The sequence below is a fragment of the Aethalodelphis obliquidens genome, unplaced genomic scaffold (assembly GCF_003676395.1).
Source record: "Aethalodelphis obliquidens isolate GAN/ISIS:26980383/991018 unplaced genomic scaffold, ASM367639v1 scaffold13, whole genome shotgun sequence".
Taxonomy (NCBI): domain Eukaryota; kingdom Metazoa; phylum Chordata; class Mammalia; order Artiodactyla; family Delphinidae; genus Aethalodelphis; species Aethalodelphis obliquidens.
Genome location: NW_020837957.1, coordinates 7,213,037 through 7,236,429, shown reverse-complemented (window position 1 = coordinate 7,236,429; position 23,393 = coordinate 7,213,037). Strand labels below are relative to the sequence as shown.

General features: G+C 34.4%; 1 protein-coding gene across 1 annotated transcript in view; it reads right to left on the bottom strand.

Moving 5' to 3' along the window:
• The window catches only part of LRRC7 (leucine rich repeat containing 7), a 506,342-nt gene that overhangs the window by 112,535 nt on the left and 370,414 nt on the right, over positions 1-23,393 (bottom strand). Inside the window, exons 11-14 of the mRNA XM_027114043.1 lie at positions 22,280-22,424; positions 16,587-16,659; positions 2,117-2,246; positions 1,006-1,121 (exon numbers count right to left, since the gene is read on the bottom strand). Of these exons, the coding sequence (XP_026969844.1) occupies positions 1,006-1,121; positions 2,117-2,246; positions 16,587-16,659; positions 22,280-22,424 (464 nt within the window). The remainder of the gene's footprint in view (positions 1-1,005; positions 1,122-2,116; positions 2,247-16,586; positions 16,660-22,279; positions 22,425-23,393) is intronic.

The following is a 23,393-nucleotide window of genomic DNA, read 5'->3' as shown; positions in this document are numbered from 1 at the left end:
AAAAAAAAAAAAATTCCAAAGCCTTTAAAAAAAGATTTTATTTCTTACATGGAATATTTTAAGCTACTAAGTGAATGGTTTTTGAAATTCACATTAGTAGTTTTTTCTTAGACAAACCAACAAACAAATGACAACTCCCACACTTAGTGAAACCTTAGAATCTGAACATTCTCTGTGATTCCATAAAAGCTAATCTTTGTTAGTTTTGTTGCAGTCTCATATTATCATTTATCTGACTGAAACTTAATGAAAACAAAGAGTTCAAGTAGTCTATTCTAATCCACAATCACTTTATCTTCTTAGAAGTTATTTTTAGTCAGTATTGATTTTATCCTTTCCTATTTGAGGACGACTGTGGTAGAAATAAAGATGAACAGCATTTTCACCCATTCACCAATATAACAACTTTGTCACAAGAAGAGGACTTATCCTTTCTTTGTTCATCCTTTTCAGAACATGATTAAATAGCCATTTGGTTGTCTTTACTATAATGTGCAAACCTCATGACTTTTGAGTACTAGCTTCTTGGCAATATTCTCACCAGTGTTCTGGTGGTGTGGACAGTATATACATAGCTCAGTTAATTTACTGGAGACATAAATATATACATGAAAACATATATGTATGCATACATACATAACTGTGGACATATTTTTATTAATAAATTTTGTAGACTTTCACTACAATTATTTTTCCATGTTTTCATAATATTATGCTTTCTGCATATGGGAGGGTTTTGGTACATCAATTTGGGTGTATAAATTTTACATAAGTTTAATATACAATATATGTTTCTATATAATCAAACAATAAAAGTTTGAAATATCAGTTTAAAAACCATTTAGCTTCTGCCATTTTCTAAATGGATATTTGCATACTTATATAAATATTTGCATTCCATATACTTTATAAGATACAGAAAAAAATTTCAAAATTATTGATAAGAAACAATAATTTGCTTTTAGAAAATAACTAATATGTGATTGTGAAATATTGCAGAAATACCTGTTGTCACTCAAATTTAAGACTCTTAGTTTCTGCATCTGTCCAATCTCTTCAGGAAGAAATTCCAGTTTATTGGAGCGTAGAGACATAACTGTTACATTCTTACAGCTTCCAATCTATGGGTAACAAAAGAAAAAAAAAGTAAAGAATCACAGTGTAAACTATTTTTATACTAACATTTATAATTTATAAAGTAATTTAATTAATTTACAAATTTCTTTATCACTTTAAAGACTATCAATATGTGTATTGTTTTATTTTTTATAATCTCACTCTCTAAAATATGTCTATAATACATATATTCCTTTAGATATTAAGACTGTGTATCTCATATTTTTTTACATATTATGAAGGAAAAATTTTCTTTTTAATTTTGTGATTAGAATACTTGTTAGCTTCATTGTTTTCATAAATCACATTGTTTTTGTCTATCCGAGTAAGTACTAATAAGCTATGTTTATAATAGATCATATATACTCAAAAATGAAATATTGTTGATATTTCCTTTGAAAAGTTAGTTTTATTTAATGTTACAATGGTATTTTTATTCATAACTTTTGCCTCTAAATAATGATATATGAATTATTGTTCCTGTATTATGAAAGCATTTAATAGAAAATGTTAAATTGAAAATATATTTCACAGTTTTTTCTTGACATGAATACATGGAAGTCCCATTTAGAGATGAATGCTAATGGACCATTTTGGTGGATCCTGAAGTTAAAACAATTATGCAACATGATACTTTAAACAACTTATTTATATTAAAAACTTTCACTTAGAACTGGAAGTATAGTTATCTCAAAATTTATTTATTGTTTTTAAAAGCAAAATATATAAGTTGGATTAGTTAAAATTGTATTCCTTAGCATGAACTAATTTATAATATTTTATTACTATTTTTGGCAAGCAGTGTTTAAATCAAATGTATTTCCTGGGTCAAATATAAGAACTTATAACTTGCCATTTAAAAAAGAATGATTAACAAATAAATAATTCCTGTATACATTCACAGCTCAACTCGTAAGCTACACTGCTACTGAACCTGTTAAGATTTAATCCCCAAACAGATTCATTAAAAGAAATTAATAGAAACAAGTTTATTCCTCACTTCTCTGGGTAATTCTGGAAGGAAATTCTCATCGACTGCTAACGTTCGAAGACTGTGAAGGTAGCCAATAGTAGAAGGTAGTGACTCCAGTTCATTACAGCTACAGTCAAATTCTTCTAATAAAGATAAACTGAAAATTAAATACATTAGTTAGACATTTTAAAAGGTCATGTGGCACAAAAGTTTTGGAAAAGCCATATATTCAAATTCACCAACCAAATTATTTAGCTAGTGACTACGTAATATTATATAAGTTAATTTATCTATTCAACCAAATGTTCAATACCATTTAATAAGTGGTTCAATTTGCTGAAATAAATGTAGTTCATTTTTCTCCTTTCTTAATTCACCTGTCATTTAAATGAGCCATTGAGAATGACAAAAGATTTTGTTTGTTTTTATACAACTTAGGTGTCACATATAGTCAGAGGCTCATAATGTATATCCTTGGAATGAGTGCATATAACTGGCATGGGCAGGTAGAAGGGTATAGAGGGCAGGTCCAAGAAAGGGAAGATAAGGGGGGCAAAATATTAACAACAAAAACACTGATTAAATGCTAGGTATTTTACTAAGCATTTTAGAGATAAAAATAACTACTCTTTTCTTTAAAATAACTCTAGCAGATATCTATTATTTTAAATCCATTTTACACATAAGGAAATTGAGGCATAAAGAGGCTAAGTAACTTGTCCAAGGCCACACGAAGTAGGAAAACTAGTACCTAAATGCAGACAATATGGCTCCACTCTATTTTCTTGCCTCTCAGCCTGTGCATCAGTAGCAGAGGCTATGGACAGGGCTCATTTCAGCCTGCAGATGTGTTTTGGTTGGTTTACATAGTATTTTAAAAAGTGGTAAACTCTACATAATGACCCAGACTTTTGGTGCCTTTTGAAAAAGAAGATCTGCAAATACTGGGCCTTTATTCTTGCATGACAATAATGGAAACAGAGTAATGGCTGCTGTCTTCAAATGAGCACAGTTCTCCAGTTTGCCACAATCTCCACCACTCCAAACTTAGCCTGCTTTACCCCAAATCTACAGAAAGGAATTGTATGCGTACACTTTCAAGCTATCACAAGGGAACAAGACATTTTATTGTCTGGCTTGAGATAGCTGGGAAAGAAAGAGTGCCTGGCACAGAGTAAGCGCTAGCTATATTTAAGCTGTCATTGATGTTAATATTATTACACTGCTATTACCATTCATATCATTGTTTTACTGTAATAGGAAGGAACCCTCAAGGATGATGATCTCACCATTGTAAAGGGAAGACTGAATTAGAATTAGCTGGAGTAATATTGTAGAATCAACTTCCCTTTTTTATATCTTGGAACTAGCTGGCTTGAATGCAATTTATTCCCATAATTTAGTTAACAAGTGAACACAGAAATTAAGCATTTGGGTTTTAAGTTAGTCAGAATGGATTTGTGTCCCAGTCTTGTCACTTATTAGACATATTATCTTGGGTATCAAAAAATAAAACAAGGGGCTTCCCTGGTGGCTCTGTGGTTGAGAGTCCGCCTGCTGATGCAGGGGACATGGGTTTGTGCCCCGGTCCAGGAAGATCCCACATGCCGCGGAGCGGCTGGGCCTGTGAGCCATGGCCACTGAGCCTGCGCGTCCGGAGACTGTGCTCTGCAACGGAAGAGGCCCGCGTACCGCAAAAAAAAAAAAATAATAATAATAAAAAATTAAAAAAATAAAACAAGGATCAGAGCTCAAAAATCAAAGCTGATTTTATTTACTGCCAGGAAAGGGAACACTCCCTGTTCACACTCAGAAGAAATTCACTTAGCACTGCACTGCGGGGGGAAAAGTCAGTGCCAAAAGGGGGTGGTGACAGGAGGTCATGATGATCATGCTCATTAAAGATGAAAAAATTGCATTATGGAGAGATTGGAATAAGTTCACAAGTCTGTGTACAAGTAGGTAAATCAAGTCCCGTCATTCATGCGTCAGGGAAGAATCTAATTCAGTCAAGTTCAGTCTGACCCTGATCAGGGTAACTCATGATTTATGGTCCTTAACAGCTTCAAGTGGTTAAAACCCAGAAGTGGTGAGACACAGTATTCAGCTGTGAATAATAGCTCTTAGGCAAATGCTTTTCCTTTTGCATAGACAAGTCATATTACTTTTCCACAGGCCTTAGTTTCTTTGTATTTGCAGTGACGATACTAGTAATTCCTGCCTCATGCAGTTTCTCTGAGTAGTTCATGAAATACTGTAAGTAAAGAACTTAGCACAATACCTGCCATAAAATACACACTCAGGAAATATTTTCTCTTTTTATTAGTGAACCCTGAGAAATTAATTTCTAAATCCTTTGAGACCCGCACATTCAGGGGTGGTCATGTCAATGGGTACCAGACATACATGGCTGTGTGACTCTGTATGTATGCATTGGTGGTGGCAGAAATCAATGTATGTGGAAAACCCAGTAACAGATTATTTGTTTCTTAAAAAAAGTCTAGCACAGTGTCATACACATATAATACACTAAGAAAATTTGGTAGAATTGAATGAAAGAGGTTTCTATCTATGGTTCGTGGTCATGTACTCAGCAAGTGGTCATGAAAGTACGAGTGAGTTTTAAAAATAAAAACTAGTGAGACAGTGGCATGTACATATATACACTACCAAATGTAAAACTGATAGCTAGTGGGAAGCAGCTGCATAGCACAGGGAGATCAGCTCGGTGCTTTGTGACCACCTAGAGGGGTGGGATAGGGAGGGTGGGAGGGAGGCACAAAAGGGAAGAGATATGGGGACATATGTATATGTATAACTGATTCACTTTGTTATAAAGCAGAAACTAACACACGATTGTAAAGCAATTATACTCCAACAAAGATGTTACAAAAGTAAAACTTCAGATGTATGCTCAGAGGTAGAAGTCAAAGAATTAAACAATTAAATAATACAATTAAGGTTTCTTATTTTTCTTTCTTTTATGAAAACATTTTTGAAGTTAGTCTTGAATCATAGTAAGGCACTCCTTACTTTGCACAGATTTCAGTTATCATGGTTTCCTTAAATAACATTAGTCCCCCAACAACATGGCTCAAATTTCAATTACCTCAGTATATTAACTGTGAGTAACTGCATAAAGTACAAACTTTGCTGCTAACACTTCAGTCCACAAATCGCTGTGTAAATAACAGATGTACATCATGATCAGTGACTAGTCATATTACTTTTTTGAGTCTGTCAGTGATCAGCCTCTGCACATCCACTATTCAGTTCACACACGGACAGTAAGTCTTGTAGTTATGCGGCCTTCTTGTCAATCGGCTATAGAGAGATACTATAGGCACCATAATTTAACATTTAAAACACTACTCCTGTTGGATAATGCTCTTCGTCATCTTATTTCTCTTGGAGATTTGGATGAAAATGTGAAAATTTGCTTTTTATCACCAAGAACAACTTCATTAATCCAACCAGTGGACCAAGGAGTTATTTCAACTTTGAAGGCCTGTTATCTTACACAGACTTCTGAAGAGGCTATTGATGCTACACCTGGAGATCATACAGTTTCTTTAGCTGAGTTTTGGAAGAAATATGACATAAAGCATTCAATTGAAAATATTCAAACATCATGGCAGGAAATAACAGCAAGTAATACTCATGCATTGTAGCAGAAACTTTTAGCATACTGTGCAAATAATTTGGCAGGATTTGAACTGAATATACATGGAATTATAGAAGAAACAGCTGACTGTGGGAATGCTGCCTGCCACTGTTTGAGAGCCTGTAGATCTGCTGCCAGAGGAACTTAGTGAAGGAAAACTTGTTGACATCAATGAGGAAAGTGGTTGTAATGAAAGGATGAAGATGTCTCAGAGGAAGTGACCCTGGCAATAAACTTTACATTAAAGGAACTCTCAGAGATATTTCATGATATTGAAAGCACAAAGGATAAAAGTTTGGAAGCTGATCCAAGCTTAAAAGGAGGATGACAATTCACTGGCTCATAGAAAAGATGTTCACCGTGAATTACAACTTACACAATGAAAAGAAGGCAAGCACTGTTCAAACTAATTTTGATAAGCTTTTTTTTTTTAAAAAAAACACTTTAATTCTTGATGTTCCTAATGTTTACAATGACTGTGTATTAAATCCATGTTGATTTATTATTTTTCCATTTCTCTATACATTTATAACCAACAGCAACAGTATTTAATGTCTGAAAAGGTTTAAAGATCTTTCGTCAGAACAATCATAATTTCCTCCATTGATTCTTAAGACTATTTTGCATAGTTTCAGTGTGCATGGTTGTTTTCATAGTCCCCACTACTGTGCAAAGTGAGGACTTCCTACAATAAAAAGACAACATTTTTACTGCATCATGGGCTATACTGAATTAATAATTTATAGCCTGAAAGTATTTTACAGTTTTGGGTTACAAAGAAAATCTATTATGTGCAAAACACACATTCTTCAATGATCTCTGAATTCAAAGGATTCAAACTCAAAATCTAACATTCCAACTGACTTTATTGATGGTTATCTTGTTATAAATCACCTAAGGTATTTTAATACAGGATCCTATATGAATACAGTTGTACCACATTTACTCAAATTATCACTGGCATTCAAAAGATAGACCAAAATAAGTGAAATAAATCTGACAGAGAAAGACAAACACCACACAATTTCACTTATATGTGGAATCTAAAAACAAAAATACAAAAGAGTAAAAAAAAACCCCACAACCAAGCTCATATATACAGTGAACAGTTTGGTGGTTGCCAGGAGTAGGGGATAGGGGGTAGAAAAAAATGGGTGAAGGTGACTAAAAGGGATCAACTCCCCATTATAAAATAAATAAGTCATGGGGATGTAATGTACAGCATCGTATAGTTAACAATACTGTACTTGAAAGTTGCTAAGAGAGTAGATCTTAAAAGTTCTCATCACAAGAAAAAGGTAACTATGTATGGTGAAAAATGTTAACTAGATTTATTGTGGTGATCATTTTTCAATACATACAAATATGGAATCATCCTGCTGTACATATGAAAGTACATTACCCTTTGTACAAAAAAAAGGATAGACCAAAAGCTACCTTTTTTAGAATTTTTCTCTATAGTCTATAATATTACACATTAAAAGTGAAAACTAGCTGCAAAGGAAGTATAAAGTACTTCAAAGCAGTGCTTCCCAAACTTTAGCGTGCATATGGATCACCAGCAGAACTCGCTAAAATGCAGATTCAGATTCAGTGATTTGGGGTTGGGCCCAAATTCTGCATTTGAAACAAGCTAGTGGGTGATGTAGAAGCTCCTGGTCCTGGGACCACACATTTTTAAATAAAGTACTTGCAAATATGGCAAGAGTAACATTAAAATACACACACACACAGATGGAGAGATATACCATGTTCTTGGATTGGAAGATTCAACATTGTGAAAATGACTATACTATCCAAAGCAATCTACAGAATCAATGAAATCCCTATCAAACTACCAATGGCATTTTTCACAGAACTAGAAAAAAAAATTCTCAATTTGTATGGAAAGACAAAAGACCCCAAATAGCCAAAGCAATCTTGAGAAAGAAAAACAGAGCTGGAGGAATCAAGCTCCTGGACTTCAGACTATACTACAAAGCTACAGTAATCAAGACAGTATGGTACTGGCACAAAAACAGAAATATAGATTAATGGAACAGGATAGAAAGCCCAGAGATAAACACATGCACATATGGTCACTTTGTCTTTGATAAAGGAGGCAAGAATATACAATGGAGAAAAGACAGCCTCTTCAATAAGTAGTGCTGGGAAAACTGGACAGCTACATGTAAAAGAATGAAATTAGAACATTCCCTAACACCACACATGAAAATAAACTCAAAATTGATTAAAGACCTAAATATAAGGCCAGACACTATCAAACTCTTAGGGAAAAACATAGGCAGAACACTCTATGACATAAATCACAGCAAGATCCTTTTTGACCCACCTCCTAGAGAAATGGAAAAAAAAAAACAAAAATAAACAAATGGGACCTAATGAAACTTAAAAGCTTTTGCACAGCAAAGGAAACCATAAACAAGATGAAAAGACCACCTTCAGAATGGGAGAAAATATTTGCAAGCAAAGCAACTGACAAAGGATTAATCTCCAAAATATACAAACAGCTCATGCAACTCAATATCAAAAAACCAAACAACCCAATCCAAAAATGGGTGGAAGACCTAAATCGACATTTCTCCAAAGAAGATATACAGATTGCCAACAAACACATGAAAGGATGCTCAACATCACTAATCATTAGAGAAATGCAAATCAAAACTACAATGAGGTATCACTTCACACCACTCAGAATAGCCGTCATCAAAAAATCTACAAACAATAAATGCTGGAGAGGGTGTGGAGAAAAGGGAACCCTCTTGCACTGTTGGTGGGAATGTAAATTGATACAGCAATTATGGAGAACAGTATGGAGGTTCCTTTAAAAACTTAAAATTAGAACTACCATATGACACAGCAATCCCACTTCTGGGCGTATACCCAGAGAAAACCATAATTCAAAAAGACACATGTACCACAATGTTCATTGCAGCACTATTTACAATAGCCAGGACATGGAAGCAACCTAAGTGTCCATTGACAGATGAATGGATAAAGAAGATGTGGCATACATATACAATGGAATATTACTCAGCCATAAAAAGAAATGAAATTGAGTTATTTGTAGTAAAGTGGATGGACCTAGATTCTATCATACAGAATGAAGTAAGTCAGAAAGAGAAAAACAAATACCGTATGCTAACACACATATATGGAATCTAAAAAAAAAAAAAAATGGTTCTGAACAACCCAGGGGCAGTACAGGAATAAAGATGCAGACATAGAGAATGGGCTTGAGGACACAGGGAGGGGGCAGGGTAAGCTGGGACGATGTGAGAGAGTGGCATGGACATATATACACTACCAAATGTAAAATAGATAGCTAGTGGGAAGCAGCTGCATAGCACAGGGAGATCAGCTCCGTGCTTTGTGAAAACCTAGAGGGGTGGGGTATGGAGGGTGGGAGGGAGACGCAAGAGGGTGGGGATATGGTGATATATATGTATACGTATAGCTGATTCAATTTGTTATACAGCAGAAACTAACACAAAACTGTAAAGGAATTATACTCCAATAAAGATATTAAACACACACACACACACACACACAAGATATGTCAATGATGGCTAAAATTCATGTATAAATATTATAAGAGTTGTGTTCGGTAAGGTTTTACCTTAGATCACATATCAGTACAAGCAACACTACTCAAGGTAGTAATGCTTGACATTAAACAACAGCAACAATATTGACTTAATTTTCTAAAAACATTCTCCACATTTTTCTCTACTTTAGTTTGGTCTCCATGAATCAGTCTTGGATGAGAACATATTACTGTATCATTAACCCTCAATTACCTAGCTAATGGGGAAGAGGGATTGTGAATATACTACATAGATAATCTATGATTAAACTTTAACATCATTTATGACCATTAGAAACCATTAGATACCATTAAATATTCTATTAATGTAGATGCTAATAAACATAAAAATAAATGACTTTGGGCTTCATTTTCTTAGTTCACTTTTAACTCTTAACAGAAGTAATGTAATTCCGTGGAAAATGTTCAGACAGGCTTGGGTTCCAATTCTAGTGTGGTCACTTAATATCTGAGTGAACTTTATCTACTTATTAATCCCTGTTTTTTAATCTATAAAATTGGTTGATAATGCCTGATATGTAGAGTATCAGTGAGGATTCAATGTATGCTACCTTATTAGCACATTGATCTTGGACTTCCCGCTTCTAGAACTCTGAGAAATAAACTTCTGCTGTTTTAGTCACCCAGTCTATGCTGCTTTGTTATGGCAGCCTGAACAGAATAAGACAATACATTATTATCATATTTGGATCTTTCATTCATGTTATATTACTAATCCTTACACAGATGAACATAAGCAAGGATCAATAAATAAATGGTTTTTTGCTTATTATTATTGATGACTATTATAATTTATTGAAGGCTATCTAACACTAAGTCTCACAATAAACTCAGAGATGTATTATTATTTCCATTTTACAGATGAGAAAACTACAGCTCTGAGATGTGAAATGATGTGTCCAAGGTCAATTAGTTAATGAGTGGAGAAGCCGGTCTAGTTCCAAGGCTTGCAAATATTCCCCTGTGCCATACTGCCTAGGTACGATGAAGAGATTAAACATGTTCAAGACATGATACCAACCTTTAAGGAGCCCATATACTAGTTGGGAGGGCATGACATTATAATTTAAAGGTAAATGATGATACAAAAGATAAATAAGAGACTTATTGGTGGGAATGTAAATTGATACAGCCACTATGGAGAATAGTATGGAGGTTCCTTAAAAAACTACAAATAGAACTGCCATATGACCCAGCAATCCCACTACTGGGATTGCTGGGTCATATGAGAAAACCATAATTCAAAAAGAGTCATGTACCAAAATGTTCATTGAAGCTCTATTTATGATAGCCCGGAGATGGAGACAACCTAAGTGCCCATTGACAGATGAATGGATAAAGAAGATGTGGCACATACATACAATGGAATATTACTCAGCCATAAAAAGAAATGAAATTGAGTTATTTGTAGTGAGGTGGATGGACCTAGATTTTATCATACAGAATGAAGTAAGTCAGAAAGAGAAAAACAAATACCGTATGCTAACACACATATATGGAATCTAAAAAATAAAATAAAATAAATGGTTCTGAACAACCTAGGGGCAGGACAGGAATAAAGACACAGACGTAGAGAATGGACTTGAGGACACAGGGAGGGGGAAGGGTAAGCTGGGATGAAGTGAGAGAGTGGCATGGACATATATACACTATGAAACATAAAATAGATAGCTAGTGGGAAGCAGCCACATAGCACGGGGAGATCAGCTCAGTGCTTTGTGACCACCTAGAGGGGTGGGATAGGGAGAGTAGGAGGGAGATGCAAGAGGGAGGGGATATGGGCATATATGTATATGTATAGCTGATTCAATTTGTTATACAGCAGAAACTAACACAACATTATAAAGCAATTATACTCCAATAAAGATGTTTTAAAAAAAGATAAATAAGAGACATATAAGAAATGGAAAAATATCACGCTAGAGTGTTCCCTAACTTGTATAAAGAGTTCACAAAACTTATTTGTCCACAAAACTTATCTTTATGTCATACCTATTAAAATCTCAAGTAATGATTATTTTGAGGAATATAACTTAGGAAATGCTGGTTTAGTTAGTAGGTGTACTGAGCTTTTAATTTAAAGGAGGAAGCTGCAGTGGTCTGGGTAGACAGAGGGAAAAGAATTAAGTTGTAAAAACAAGTAAGCATATTTTTGAATCCAAATACCCCCAATCTGATTTAAGTCAATAACTCTTTACCTTATTGGACTTCATTTTTATAAAACATTTATTAAATGTGTGAGCACTTTCCATGTATTAACACATTTAATCCTCACAACATTCTTATGAGGTAGGCATTATTACTATGATTTCCATTTTACTGAGGAGGAATCTAAGGCTCTACCCAATAACACATCGAAGAGCCAGGTTTCGGACCCAGAAGGTCTGGCTCCAAAGCCAAAGCAACCAACTGCTGTGGTAAACTTCTCTCAGGGAGCTTTGTTTTAAACCAGCATCTCGGACTTCCCTGGTGGCGCAGTGGTTGAGAGTCCGCCTGCCGATGCAGGGGACACGGGTTCGTGCCCCAGTCCGGGAAGATCCCACATGCCACGGAGCGGCTGGACCCATGAGCCATGGCCGCTGAGCCTGCGCGTCCTGAGCCTGTGCTCCGCAATGGGAGAGGCCACAACAGTGAGAGGCCCTAGTACCGCAAAAAAAAAAAAAAAAAAAAACCAGCATCTCGGGTAATTCTGATGCAGGCACAATGGAATAGGGTTTGAGAAGACAGTTATCTGATAGGTGTATAAGTAAGCTGAATCCAGTTAGTGGTTCTTAAACTTTAGCATGCGTCAGAATCCCTGGAAGGGTTTGTTAATACACAGATTGCTGGTCCAATGCCCAGAGTTTCTGATTCAGTAAACCTGGGATTGTCTCTGAGAATTTGCACTTCAACACGTTCCCAGTTGAAGCTGATGCTGCTGATCAGGGGACCACATGTTGAGAACCACCAGTCTAGACTAGAATATGGAAAAACTTGAATATTAGTGTGAAGAAATTTGGGTTTTATCCAATGCAGGGTGTGTGTGTGTGCGTGTGCACACACACTTTGTTTTTAATTTTTTGACGAGAATAACATTACATGATACAAAATTCAAAAAGTACAAAAGGTATACGATAAAAGCAAGTCTCCCTATATACTCTATTGCCCAGCCCCCAAATTCTCCTCCCCAAAGCCATACATTTCCAGTTTCTTGTGTATCCTTCCATGCTTAGGGAATAGAGGGAAGCGCAGTTTTTAGCATTCAGATACCTAGAATGCTTATTTTCTTGTTATTATAGCAGTCTAGTAAGCAGACTACTGGAATTTACCATCTAGGGTATTGATATCATATAAACTAAACATCTGGATCAAAGAATTAGAATTTTAGACATAGGTGGAAATTACAAATGAAGAAACTAAGCCACTGAGAGTTTAAGTAATTTGTCCAAGTTCACACAGTAAGTGGCGTAGCCAGGGTTCACACCCATGCTATTTGACTCCAAAGCCAGTGCTCCTTGCATTATTCCTCAGGAGTTTGAGGCCCATAGGAAAGAAGGCATTTACCCAGCTTTGCATAGTTACGTAGACTCTCTGATTCTAGTCAGCAGTCTTTCTCATTGACCATACTCTATGATGGAATGACTTTTTAAAATATCCATTCAAATTTTTGAGATTTTATTGTCTTTCTCCAAAGCTACGAAGCTAAGAGAGAGTAGGTTTAGCGTATGGTTCCTCTTCCTATGGGAGATCTTTTGCCTTTAGAGCAATGGGGCTCTTAAATGACCTAATATTACAAAATGTGTGACTCAACTATAACACATATTAAGAAGCATCATAGGACCCAGCAATCCCACTACTGGGCATATACCCTGAGAAAACCATAATTCAAAAAGACACATGCACCCCAGTGTTCATTGCAGTACTATTTACAATAGCCAGGTCATGGAAGTAACCTAAATGCCCATCGACAGATGAATGGATAAAGAAGATATGGTACATATATACAATGGAACATTACTCAGCCATAAAAAGGAATGAAATTGGGTCATTTGTAGAGACGTGGATGGACCTAGAGACTGTCATACACAGTGAAGTAAGTCAGAAAGAGAAAATCAACTACCATATATTAATGCATATATCTGGAATCTAGAAAAATGGTACACGTGAACCAGTTTGCAAGGCAGAAACAGAGACGCAGATGTAGAGAACAAATGTATGGACACCAAGGGGGGAAAGCGGGGATGGGGCGTGGTGGTGGTGGGATGAATTGGGAGATTGAGATTGACATGTGTACACTAATATGTATAAAATAGATAACTAATAAGAACCTGCTGCATAATAAATAAATAAATTAATTAAATTAAATTAAAAAAACAGAAGCAACGTAGGTCAATTAGCAGCTAAGCTTTGAAATCTGATAACTTCTCTCAGCCTCTGTTTCTGCATCTGTTGATGGGGAGATAATAATACACATTGAATAGTGTTGATGGGGCCTTTAAATAAGAATACATGTAAAGCACCAAACATGGTATCTGGCACAATATGAGCACACACAAAAAGTTGTTTGTTACTATTTTCATTGCACATTCAATTATTAGAGTGGCTGGAACTCTTAGGCACAACTTAAGATTCAACAAAAAAAATAACCAATTTTTCAAGTCATGTGGCACAAAAGTCATGGAATCCATTTCAACTGTGAAAGATGTTGAAAAATGAATTCTTTCAGCAATTTTTACTAGTTGGACTATTAAAAATTACCAAAGATAAGTCTAACCTATTGAAACATTCGATGTGCAGAATGAGAATATTTTTGGTCACTGCAGCTGATCTGAACATTTTGGTGCAGAGTTCTAGGTAGAATGTCTCATAATAAAATAAAGACTATTTCACTACTTACAGAACATTTTCTGCATGTGATCTGGTGTGCCATTAAATAGGATTCTAATCAAATTTTACCTCTAGCTTTGAGCTAAATCTCTGATCTATCAGTTCTGAATTCCCTAAAGAAAGCAAAGCCATTATATCATTATTATTATTTTTACTTCATACAGATTGTTTATTAAGGTATACTATAAAATTTTAGAAATTTAGTTTATTTTTTGCCACAAGTGCTACCTTGAAGTGAGAACATGTTAGACAATGGCTGTCACAATTTTACCATCCAAGACATGATGTATTATAGAACTGAAATCTTCAAACTTTTTCATTTTAGGACCTCTTTACACTCTTAAAAATCATTGGTAATCTTAAAGTACTTTTTAAAATATGGCTTATACCTATTGGTATCTATAATATTATAAATTAAAAGAGGCATTTAAAAATAGTTATTTATTATTCATTCTTAAATAACAATAATAAACCCATGACATGTTAATGTAGGTAACACATTTTTATAAAAGTAAGTATACTTTCCAAAACAAAAAACTTTAGTGAGAAGAGTGACATTTTTATTTTTGTGAATCTCTTCAATGTTTAGCTTAATAGAAGGCAACTGGATTCTCATATCTGCTTTGTATTCAATTTATTGTGGTATATTGTTTTGATTAAGTTATATATAAAAAAGTCCAAATTCACAGATAGGTAGTTGGAAAAGGGAAAAGTATTTTCACGGTCTTTTTGGATAATTGTGATTATTCTTTGATACTACACCCAAACTCAACAAATGGCAGTCTTTTTAGGGGATACAGTAATTGCAATGTAGAATCTGAAATACATCAATGAACTTTTCTTACTTTTCATACCAATACATTAAAATCAACTAATCTTTTTGCACTTTGAATGGGTCTATTTCTCATGTGTGATTTTGTAGCTCATGCATTGGTCATTTGGAAAGTGTTGCTTCACTTAGTTGAACAGATTTTCCAAATGTTGACACATTTCATATTACAATATCAACAAATCACATTCATTATTACACCAGTGATATCACACCAGTCTTATCAGAAAAGGTTTTAAATATTGGGAAGCTGTCAAACTCACAGTGGCAGATACAAATTTTCCAAAATTCTAATTTTTACTTGATAGCTCAAATTTCACTGTTGGCAACAAATTCTGTCAGTTGTTTTCCTTGAAGTGACAAGCTCACTTTGTTCATTTTTGACAAAATGTCTGCCAAATACTCAAGTCTGAGTAACCACAGTTTGTCAGTCATTCTTCCTCTTTTTAAAATAGACTTTATTTTTATAGCCGTTTTAGGTTCACAGCAAAACTGAGCAGAAGGTAGAGATTTCACGTATACTTCCTACTGTTTTTTTATTCTGCCTTTTTTATTGTAATAAAATGTAGTCATATAGTCCATTTCTTTAACACTTCCCTTCATGGCTTTATATGAATGTCAAAACATCAAATTGTAGACTTTAAATATATGCAGTTTATTGTACATCAATTATAGCTAATAAATCTGTTTTTTTTAAAAAAAGCTAGGCTTTCTCCCCACCACCCCAAGTACACCCAAATCTGTTAAATTATGGATTTATATAATTCTTCACATGAAATGTGGGGCAAGATTCCTGTAAAATGGTCTTACAAAATGTTAGAATAAAGACAGCTTATTGATTTCTCACTTTACACAAGTTGTAAACAAAAGAACTTCAGTGCAACACTGATAATAACATACATGTTTCTTAAAGAACTGTAAATCAAACATTAATGGCAACATAAAATTAGAAATAAATCCCTATCAAACACATGGAATATATTTTGTCCTTAAAAGGCAATGATGACCTTTCACCTTGCAGCTTTTTAAAATGCAAGCTAAAATAGATGCTTATCTCCTTAAAGTCTAAAAATACATTAAGTTTCCACAAATATCAAATTTTACTAACAGTGTAATGGTAACATATACATAATGCAGATCTTATAAAAGTTGATTTGATTTTGTAAGACATAAGTGTATTTAGAGCTGCTACTCAGTCAAAAACATCAAATTAATAGTATCTGGAAAATTACAGGCAATGGTATAATTGAAGGTCTGGGTAATCACTTTGCTTATGAAAGAGTGATGGTTAAGTATTTCTTATGATATTATCAATATATAGTTGGGTGTCAATGCAGTGTCTAAATATAAAACTAAATTAAGATAAATTATATACAAATATATAACTAAATAAAATGTGGTCTAAAATGAGTTTACATATGAGCAAAATTATTGATATCTCTAGCAGAAAATGTGTGAAAGTAGAAAACTCAATATATTCTTTTGTTTCTGGCTTTAGAGAGACTGACTGGTATGAAACTTTGTCACTTACTTTCCGATTGTATTGGGTAGGATTGTAAGTTGATTGTCATCTACTTTCAGAGTAGTTAGTTTTTTCAACAAACCTAAAACAGAGAAGATATATTAATGTATAAGAATAGATTTCTGATAAAAAATACAATATGAAAGGAATCGCTTTTTATGAGTTGTAATCCTGATCAAACTACTGTCCCTGTCCACCAGTGGAGCCAGAGGAGGGCTGACAGTCTCAACATCACTTGATTGGGTGATGAGTGTTTGTCATGCTAATTGGCTGCACTCTGCTTATATCAACCTACAAATTGATATTCGTGTGTCTAGTTTTTTTTTTTTCGTGTGTCTAGTTTTAACCTTCCAGTTACAAAAAATTTACTTACATCAATGAGAGTTCAAGTACATTGGTGGAGACAATAAACAAAACACAGGGCTCCATAGAAACCTGAGTTGGCAGTACTACTACCACATTTCCCTTTTCTGTTATGCAGCAAATGGACCCGATGAAACTTTTCAAGCCAACTGTGTTCGGTATTTTATTAACTCATAAGCACTAATAACTAACATTCCTGTTGTGATACAAATTGAAAACAAATCTGAATGAAGCCTAATAATCAACAAATGGGTACTGAAGTACTGCAGTGTAGTGGTTATAATTATCGACTTGGAAAATTACAACGTATGACTTCATACTCTTTCTGTTACCATAAATCCTTGACTTGGATCAGCAGTAAGCACAAAAACTTGTAGCTTTTAATCTATCAAGTAGAACTGGCCAAGAATTGATGTTCCAACTATTTATATTTCACTGTCTGATTTATGCCCTCCATACCTTTACTGCTTGATCTACTCCTACTCCCAGGGTTTTAAAGAGCAAAAACCACAGAGTAATTGAAGAACAGCTTCCTTTACCCGGCCGTAACAGAACCCATTGTATCAATATGGCTTAAATAGCTAAAATCCAAGACAAAGCATTAACAGTGGCTAATTTTTGTTTTACATTGGAATATAGATATACACTATAGACGATTTGTTTTGCAGAAAACTTGTTCTGATGGATATAGTAGGTTCCATAGTTGAATGTGTTTGGAAAATCTAAATTAAACAAAATCAACCAGATTTCTTTAATGAAGTTTTTCTAGGAATTTTTAATATGCTAATGTAACAGGGTGACGCTAAAGTTATTGGGCAACTTGTGTGTATGCACAGAGTATCTTGTATAGTGGTGTTTTGCGAACATGCTCTCAGAAGCACTGCTATAGCTCATGCCTACCCACCTCAAGTATTTTGAGCATACCTTAAAGGCAAAAAGTAAGTCACAAGAAGTCTGAAATAAAGCCATTGTTGCACTTTAAGTTTCACTATGCTCAGTTACGTATTCTGCAGAAGCACTCAGAATTTCTGCTCTAGTTGAGAGAAATGTTATCACTATCAGACTGCTGTGAGAAAATACCTACAATATTTGGAGATTAATACATCAGCTTGTGCTGTTAGGATACATGGCTGAAAACAGTAGCACCTGAGAAAGAAAACAATTCTCACTGGGGTAATTTATCTCTGAAATTTGAATACCCACTGCCATATTCATCTATGCTCAAAGGGTGACTGAATCACTTTAGCTTCTCTGATGTATGTGTAAGAAACTATAGACCTTGGAAATATAAAAGAACTCCTGAGCTTGTTCATCAATTGTGAAAAGACAACAGGGGACTATGAATTACAGCTAAATGAGTTGTAGTCCTGATCAAACTACTGTCCCTGCCCACCAGTGGAGCCAGAGGAGGGCTGACAGTCTCAACATTGCTTGATTTGGTCATGAGAAATTTTGGGCTGGGTTACAGATGGCTCTGCAAACATGAAACCAGGCTGCAAAGCAGTCTTTAAGAGAATCACAGTTCCTAGGTCTGAAGTAGTGGTGAGAAAATTTCGAGGCAGGATAGGGATTAAGGCCAAAAGACTGATGCAACAGATTTTTTTTGAAGAATGGAGTAGTGGCTCTGACAATTGACAGAAGCTTCTATAGCTTTAAAGGTTGAAGTGAGTTAGGGCTCCCTTCTTAGTTCCACGTCTGTGGACTTAAGGGAACTTCACTCATTTGTGGTGTGGCTGCTTTGTCACTCACATATTCCATCCAAGGGTGTGCCCTTTGGACACATTCTGGAGCTTCGGTAGGAATCTGGTTGTCCTTGGAGTGGAAAAAGGCCAACAGCCTCAGCTCTGTTGCTCATGACTTCCTCTTGCAGATAAATACTACATAGCTATATCATATCTGCTTGGACTCTCTTCTACCCTCAGGCACCAAAGGTACTTTATCCTATTTCTTCCTCAATTCCCCACCTCTTTATCCTATATTCCCAACTCAGATATACTGAAGAGAAAGAAAAAGGAGGCTTTTTTGGCTATGATTTTAGCTACTTATATATAAATATATAATAAGCAGCAATGTATTAAACATTGATATCAAAAATAGCTAATATTTACATGACATTTACCCTAGATAATAGAATTTTGAAAGCCAAATGGCTGTGCACTCATCATATCTAAGATTATAATAATTATTATATTATTATAGTACCTAACATTGATTGAACATTTACTATGTGCCAGGTACTGTTCTAAGCAATGCTACTTATATTAATTCATTTATTTCTCAAAATAATCCCCTGATGCAAGTACTATTACTTCCCCACTTAAAAGATGATAAAACTGAGGCACAGAGAGATTAAGTAGCTAGTGTAAAGTCACACACTTAGTAAGGTAGAAAAGCCAGACTTTGAACTCGGGTAGCTTGACTACAAAACCTGTGTCTTTAACCACTAAGTGAATAAGATAAATTATTTTGGAAAGTAAAAAAATTATATTCTCCTTTACTGAGTTTCTCTGCTATCCAAAGAAGCTGATTATTAAAGCTCTAACTTGAAAATGTAAAGAGCCCCCTTCATTTTCCCTGCAACCAGCACAAGGAAAGGGACTCAGCATACAGGGTTCATTGTTGAATATATCACTCCATTCAAATACCCCACAACTGCAGAATTAAAATAGGTGTAAAGATTTTATTTTAGTTGCTATTTCCCTTTATTAATACTGTGACGTTTCTTGTCTTTTACTCTTTTAAATGTTGGTAGTTCAATAGACGATCCATGCTCAAATAAAGAAGAAGAGATGCAATTTACCATCCAATCAGAATCAACAAATTATTTTAGGACTTTTGAACAGAGTTCCCAGGTATTTCTCTTGACCAAGAAGGACATTCTTAGAGGAAAGTTAGCCATTCTACGTGTATAATCAGGTACTCTGGCAACTCTGCAGATGTATAAATGCAATTTTCCCTAAAAGGTCAATAGGGTCCAAAGATAGTTCCAGGAGTAAGCTACTAACAAGTTACTTTCTTAATCTGAGAACCACTCAGATTCTAAGTGAAGGTGTTAAATATGTTATACCACCTGCCTGTGCTGGTCTGTTTTATCATCCCAGGATCTAATCTGATATTTTCTATCATCTATACACGCTGCCTTCCCCAGACCAGAAGGCTAATTCCCTAGTCTGCTTTCTTAATGGAAGATATTTTAAACAAATAATCATATCATCTTTTATTTCACTATGTGGCATTTTCATTTCCAGAATTTCTAATTGGTTCTTTTTATAACCACCTGTTCTTAGTCATAGCTCCTGTTTTTGTTTTATAAGTTATTTTTATTTTTACAAATGTTATTCTTCCTTTTATCTATTTGAGGATCTGCACATACTTAATTTTTTTTTTTTTAACATTGCTTGATAATTTTGGTTTCCCTTGGGGTAAATTTTCCTATTGTTTGAGTTTGGGGTTGTTGTAACATTAGTTTTCCTTTAAAATTTTTGTTTTCATGCCCATTTGTGAGGGTGAATATTTTTTCCTTACCTATGCTCACCCCTCCCTGCCTGGCACTCTTATGGTTACCTCCACCTGACCCCCAAGTTTCTGGAGTTCAGAACCAGGTCTTATATTAGCAACATGGTACTCTCATTTGATGTGGATATTGCAGATTCAGTCCAAACCAGCTTGTGATGAGCCATAATTTTCAGCAGTGAATCTGTATCTGTTCTCTCCTTCCACCCTAGCTCTACATATTAGTTGCAGGTTTTTTCAAGTCTCTCTTTGCAGAAAAGGGTCCCTTCCCTGCCTCAGTCCCTGTAAGTCTGTATTCTTCTGTTACGCTTAAGGTCTTTTTTTTTTTTTTTTTTACTGCAGGAACAATTTATCAGTCAGGCCTAGGGTCATTGCTGTGTTTCCATTATGTCTCAAATCCAGGTATATGTTCATTCTTCTTAAGCAGGGCAAAATTATTTTATTTACTAAATACTTAAGGAGCACTTACCATACACCAGGCATAATTCTTTGTACAGAAGAGGCAGTAATGAACAAAAATACATTCTTCTAATATAGTTTTTCCATTCTCATTGTGTCTTTGAAGAGGCATGGAGTGGTGATTGAGTAGGAGAGTAAGATATGTATTTTGACCATATGGTTATCTTGACCAGATGACCATCTCTATCATCTTGACTAGAGGATGCTCTTTTAAACTATTATATTTCCTTACCTTCTACAACACTAAATAATATTTTCTAAGCTTATCTGATCATAAGTTTCATCTAGGGTATTTAACAAGAATACAGAACAGAGGGCTTATTACACATTTATTGAATCAGACTTTTCACAGAACAAGCCTGGAAATGTGGAACTGTTTAATAAAGCTCTCAGATAAGTCTTATGGTAAAATAAGTTGGAGAAACACTGTTATAAAAATATATAATTATATAAATAAAAAAGTCATCAAGTCTACAAAGAAAGAAAAGCCAGCCTGTTCTGTTAAAACTAGTATTCTCTATTAGCCTGAAAGAATAGTGAAAATGGAAGCAATAAAATATTGAAGAAAAATTTGGGAAACTGTTTTGTCTTCTAGCTTCCCTTCAATCAGGCTACCTAGGTTGTGACTCAATTTTTAGAAGCATTAATAAGTTCCAGACATATGATACATCTAATTCAGAGTGTTAAAAACTACATGCCAAAGTTAAGTAGTTTGATGATTACTCTCCTAGCTGTTTCCTCTCATAAATAATAATAATAAGATATACATACAAAAGGTTTACTCATATTTAAATTAGATTCTTTCATTATTTTACTCAGATAAAAAGTTATGACAAAAATAGATTGAGTGGTTAATATATACTAACAGACAAAATATCTGGTCTTATGAATCTTAAATATAAAGGTGAGATGTCTTTTTTGAATAATAGAAATATGAAGATATTTCATATTTATTGTGTTATTCCTAATTATAGTGATGTTACAATAATAGTAAAAATAGAATATAGCCACGCTGTGGATAGAAGCTACTGTAATTCTATAGTAATAAAAGGAGACATACATGTTTATCAAAGTACTTAAATCTAAGATATATACTCCTTTTAATAACATTTTACAACTTAGGAGATCTAAAATTATTTAAAATATATCAATTTAGTAGGATCATTTTACTAGGAGAGTCTTCTTGAGTTTGACAACTATAGTTACCATTTCATTTTAAGATATTGGTAAAATATTTTATCACCTTGAATAATGATCATGCTAATTTATTAATATCATGCTAAGAGTATATACCCTACATTTGCGAACAAACTATAGAAAACAGTATATTTGACATAAACATTCGTGAAGAGATATTACATTCTCACCTATAGAGTCAGGCAACTGTTGCAACATATTGGATGACAGTAAGAGGTCCTCCAGGGCTTCACATCCAGAAATGTCCAAGTCAACTGTTTCTATTCTGTTTTTTGACATATCCAGGTATACCAACATCTTTAACTTCCCTATAGACTTGATGACATTGCATAAACTCAGGGTTAGTTGAGAAACTTTCAGGAAATATTTTAAAGTTGTAAAAACCACAACACTATAAATTAATTTTAAAAGCAAATTCAACGATAACAAGTTTTGGCGAGAATGTGGAGAAACCATAACCCTCATACATTTCTAGGAGGAATGTAAAATTATACAGCCACTTTGGAAAACAGTTTGGCCATTCTTCAAAATATTAAACATAGAGTTTCCATATGACCCAGAAATCCCTAGGTACATACTCAAGAATGAAATATACATCCACAAAGAAACACAAATATTCAAAGCAGTGTTATTCACAACAGGCAAAAAGTGGAAACAACCCAATGTCCATCAAATGATGAACAGTTAAACAAAATGTGGTATATCCATAAGCTGCAGTATTATTTAGCAATAAAAAGCAATAAAGTAGCAATACATGCTACAAAATGGATGAACCTTGAAACATGCAGTGAAAGATGCCAGTCACAAAAGACCACCTATTGTATGATTCCATTTATATGAATTGTCCAGAATAGGCAAATCTATGGAGTCAGAAAGTAGATAAGGATTGCTAGAGGCTGAAAGGTCAAGAGGAAGGGAGTAACTGCTAATGTTTCTTTCAGTGGTGATGGAAATGTTCAAAATTAGATTGTGGTGATGCCTGTTCAATTATGTGAGTATTTTGAAAACCATTGAACTGTGTACTTTAAATGGGTGAATTTTATGATATGTGAATATATCTCCCAACAGAGATAATATGTTAAAAGATAGCAGCAATAATCTCAAAGTTGCTGTAGAATTAAGTAAATTGAAAGAAAGAAAGAAAAACGAAGGAAGGAAAAGAAAGGAAAAAAGTTGCCACATAAACAACATATGCTGACATTCTGATTCTTACAATTTCAAATGCATAAGAAAGGTATTAAATCGTGATTTGGACTTCATCCTACTACACAGAATCAATTTGTT